The sequence below is a fragment of the Ascidia mentula genome, chromosome 4 (assembly GCF_947561715.1).
Source record: "Ascidia mentula chromosome 4, kaAscMent1.1, whole genome shotgun sequence".
NCBI lineage: Eukaryota > Metazoa > Chordata > Ascidiacea > Phlebobranchia > Ascidiidae > Ascidia > Ascidia mentula.
This window is the reverse complement of record NC_138569.1, coordinates 14,859,392-14,863,920: the sequence shown is the minus strand read 5'-3', so window position 1 is coordinate 14,863,920 and position 4,529 is coordinate 14,859,392. Positions and strand designations below refer to the sequence as shown.

Sequence of the window (4,529 nt, the reverse complement as noted above, 5' to 3'; positions counted from 1 at the left end):
AACGCAATTTCTACATGTTTAATTCTTTTTTTAACTAATAAATCGAATCCTAATCCGACACTTTGAAAATGTGGTAGCCTACACAGTTTGCAGGCACAACACACACACTGCGTAAAATATTCACTAGCAGGCCGCCCCAGGTTCCGCACTGCAGGAATGACTGTAGGTTACTCCCCTTATCTCACAGCCTCGCACGTAGCTTCCTGTGTGCATACAAATGCAAACTCCACCCCGCTGAAACCACGCACATATTTTATTCAATAGACTAGGGAACGAGTACCGGCGGTACCGCTTGGAGAGGTTAGTATACAGAATGTGCCAATAAACCATCACATTCGCATAGTCGAACGAAATAAACAACTGGTAATTTCATGAAAACAAAGACTTTGGTTTTGCAAAAGCTAATAGTTTGATTTGAGTTAACAAGAATGGGAAAATGATGTATATTATTTTATTTTAAAACTGTACTTTAGGTTTGTTTTTGTGCCCCATGACTAGTTTGTTATTTTTTTGGTGATGTTTATTGCATCAGGTTCGCACAGTCAGCATAACTCAGATAAAAGGCAAGGTGACTATATATATAATGTTTTGGGTTTGACATGTATTAAATAGTGCAGGAAATTAATTTTGTGGCAACCGAAAGTTTTTATCTGAACCCTGTTCAACAAATGTAAACATATAGCGTAAATAAATAAGGTTGCAATAAATTAAGTTTCTTTTTTTTAATTTTACAGTGTTAGTTTATTTAGAAAAACACAAAATTTGGTAATGCACCCTACGCCACACTGCAATGACGCAAAATTTAAAAAAAAATAATCCACTAGACGGCGTTAAAGGACAACAAAAAACCCCGCTTGGAAACTGTGTTGTCCGAATGAAAGACAACCTTGAAGATTAATCTTTCTCCACCTTGTCTCGCCACAGTCAACTGACCCGGTGTCTGACCACCGCAGTAGGTACCTTCAAACAGGAGTCAAAATGTTATGGTGCTGGAAAAATGCCAACACGATTTAATTCATAACTTTAAAGTCCCTTGTCACTCGCTGTGATACACATCAGTTGTGTAGTTGGTAATAGCATTGTACATATGAACTATTAATGACATCTCGTGAAAGCACGGAAAAACCCAGATGCTATAATAGGCTTATATCGGTTTGTATTTGACCGAAACCAAACAATCAAATAAATACGACATTTACCTAGAAGCTTGTCGAAATTTTCCCCTACGAAGATTTGTGTGTAATCGTATCGACAATCTTCTGGTGTAGGGGGTTGTTCCAAATCAAACTCTTGAAATTCGAGGTGTGCCTTTGAGTTTGGCGCCGTGACATAGGAAAGCTAAAAACGACAGAAAATTACAATTTTAGATGAATTGCAAACAAAAAATGTTGAACATGAACGTATAGGGAATTATAGACACCATTTGCAAACAATCAATTGCTGGAAGAAGGAGTTGTCAGCTGATCGCAAGAGCCTTAATTGGTATTAAGCAATGTGTTGAGTCACGCGAAACAAGGTTGCTTGTTGGACTGTCATCGCACGGCTTGGCCACGCTAAAAGTAAACTAATGCCACATAACTTCCTTTAAAGGGTAAGCGGGACGCAGTTTTAAAAATGGCAAGAATATTTCCGTGCAACTTGTTTTGAAATTTAAAACTATTTCAGTTACACATACGTCGACTTCCCAAGTGCAAGTGCTGTCGTTTGGGTATTCCCCTTCGTCATACCCTGGACTGGCGATGTAGCCGCTGTTCTTGTCTTCAATTTTTACGCCGCTGTATTTGCAAGCGTCGTTGTTAATGGCAGACGGTGCAGCTGCACGAAAACGTAACATGTTTTTCTGTACTTCATTTATGGTGTGCAAAAAATGGGTTATAACAAGGACATTTTATCTACAACCTTTTCGTCAACCACGAGAATATGTTGAATTTACATTTTCTTACGGTTTTATTTTATAAATGCCATTAGGTTGCTTCTGCTTTTACCAAGACCTATAGTCAATGATTGTACTGATAAATCCAGCAACATCCATACAGAAAAACAGTGTTAAATTGTAGATAAAGCAGTTTTCAACCAAGATATTATAACTTTATTTACTTACATGTAGTTGCGTTTATCCAAGCCATGTATGGTTCAATGCGGGTGTAAATTCCTGGTTGGTGTTTTTCACCACAGCCCCTTCCCCACGATACAACACCGCTTAGAACTTGTTCGCCGTCGGCTTTTTCCCCATATCGACCGCATGTAAGAGGCCCGCCACTATCTCCCTGAAAGATATAACTTTCTGGTTTAAATTTTTAAAACACGCTTTAAAGTACGGCACCTAAATCTCCGCTGCTTTTAGCCTATAGTTTAGCCAACAACAGCATTGTCTTTCCTGGAGTGCAAACGAAAACAAACTTGGCGGCGAAAACTTTTTGATTGTGGAACTTTTGTTTGAAGTTTACCTGGCAGGAGTCTTTGCTTCCGTCAAGATATCCGGCACACAACATCTTCGGAGTAAATTCGGCGGAAATGGCAGACGCAGAATGATGAAGTCCGTAACACTGTTTCTGATGTAAGATTGGGATTTTTAGGGTCTGCAAAAGATCTGGCTTCGTTCTTGGATCAACGAAACCCCAACCTGGACAAACATTAAAGTCAATTTCATTATAGCCTAAATGCGTATAAAGTATAACCGTTTTGTGTGTGTATTTACAGAATCGACTAACGTTTTAAAACCATGAAGAAAAAAGCCAAAGCAAAGATGCTGTTAATCATTTTCAGTAAACGTTTCGAACCTATACTTGGTTCATCATCAGTTTTAAAACCAATTTCACAAACAAATCAACCACCGTATATGCGGATCAAATGATAAGGAACTGTCGTATGGATATACCTGAAATAGTGCACATTGAGTAAGGGAACGGGGACTCGTCGTAACGCGGCAAACACGCTGGCACCACATAGTCGTTATATTCATACGGCCGGTCGGCTTCTGTCGTAAAATAACGAACGGTTTAATTTTCTGTGTCCAGCAATTGGACCAAATACATTTACGGCCGATCACCCACCGAGAAGGGCGATGTCGTTTTTAAGAGACTGAATTCCGAACGCAGGGTGAATGAGGACCCGCGTGGCGTAGCGCACTTGTTCCTTTGAATCCCATTTGCTCACCGAGTGATCTCCGGCCACCAACCGATAGGCCTTGTTTGCATTGGGGTTTATAGCGCTGAAAAATTGAGTGCAGCGTAACATAACTCGATTCATTTAGGTTTCTACAAGCCTTTCTAGGTCACTGCTAGAGAACAGGTTGCGTCGGAAGGCATTAAGCTTTTTCAGAGGTCACCATTGAAACTGTGTTATTGAATGGTGATTATATATATGTATTTGATCGGTTGCTTCGCTTTGGATAGTCTTTCTGGCTGTGTTTGTGTTTAAGGTGTTTGCATTCACTTGAATTTACCTGTATTTAAAAACTTTGGATCTATGCAAAAGCATATCTCTATGCAGATTTAACGGACAAGTTATGCATAAAAATACAAATGAAACATTCTTTCTTGGATACAATTAAACGGGCCACATTTTTGTGCGTTTTTAGAAATACAACTTCATCGCGTTCTTGGTTCTTTTGTTAATATTTGTATATCGCGAATGTACTTACAAACTACACCCATTGGTTTCATTCCGTGATCAAATTTCTTGACAAACTTACCTTGCAATAACACAATGGGCAGCGGATAACACCCATCGCCTTTTGATGATAGTTCCACCGCATTTCCTGATTCTAAAGTACATTTATTGATTTACGATAATCGATTTATTCGTCTTTTTAGTAACAGGTCGTAACTCACTCGTTCTCGTATAAATTAACTTGCCACGGCACCTCGCCGTATTGAGCAGACTCTCCGCCGAATATTCTCGCGAATGCAGCGTTTCGAAGGGCAGGCTTAGTCCCGCATAGTACCTGACATTCTGCAGCAACAAAACAACTTTATAAAATAAAGGATGCCTTTACGCTTGTTTAGTGTAAATTGCGAACCTACCGACAGATGCAGATAACAAAAATAGAACAGCACCGCTCGTAAGTACAAAAAATGTAGAGGTCATATTGCAGGTAATTTCCGATATTCTGTTCCTTCCTGACAATGTTTCAAAGCTCTGATAACGCGTATATGAGTTGCAAGCGAACACTTCGGTGAATTTTGTTCCGCAAATCTAAATACGCGCGAACCAGGAAGTTGCGTCAATGTAGGATTACGCTTTGCTGCGTATCATAGGGTGACACACTTTGCATGACTCATCAAGGAAAGTTGACAACCAGTTCTGGTTTAATCAAACCGATGATGTAACGAACGTGGATTGAGCAATATTGGCATCCATGCTCCAAAACTGGAAACAAATTTCAATCCCCGAGTATGCAGTAAAAGTAAAGTTGCCCTCATTTGCCACTAAAACTACTTTCGCGAGCTGATAAGTCAGAACTAACTTCCTGTTGTAAGACGTATAATGAGCTTTTGTCATTTATGCGCAATGAAACGTGATTGGCA

The 4,529-nt window shown here is 39.6% G+C and overlaps 1 protein-coding gene across 1 annotated transcript; it reads right to left on the bottom strand.

Annotated features, from left to right (window-relative positions):
• Nucleotides 1-249: 249 nt before the first annotated feature.
• LOC145899070 (trypsin-like) lies at nt 250-4,137 on the bottom strand. Its single transcript, XM_082987782.1, has 10 exons — nt 4,026-4,137; nt 3,834-3,954; nt 3,695-3,766; nt 3,054-3,211; nt 2,879-2,977; nt 2,448-2,623; nt 2,102-2,267; nt 1,676-1,815; nt 1,200-1,338; nt 250-960 (listed from the first exon to the last, which is right to left on the bottom strand). Exons 1-10 carry the CDS (start codon nt 4,087-4,089, stop codon nt 821-823), a joined length of 1,275 nt encoding a protein of 424 aa, XP_082843908.1. The 5' UTR covers nt 4,090-4,137; the 3' UTR covers nt 250-820.
• Nucleotides 4,138-4,529: the final 392 nt, after the last annotated feature.

What these genes read in the sequence shown, in the direction of transcription:
- LOC145899070 (XM_082987782.1), bottom strand. Translation starts at nt 4,089, where the DNA reads ATGACCTCTACATTTTTTGTACTTACGAGCGGTGCTGTTCTATTTTTG. An exon ending in GTTAATTTATACGAGAACGA is followed by an intron (nt 3,767 to 3,833) that starts GTGAGTTACGAC and finishes AATGTACTTTAG; the next exon opens with AATCAGGAAATGCGGTGGAA. An exon ending in GCCCATTGTGTTATTGCAAG is followed by an intron (nt 3,212 to 3,694) that starts GTAAGTTTGTCA and finishes TCAATTTTTCAG; the next exon opens with CGCTATAAACCCCAATGCAA.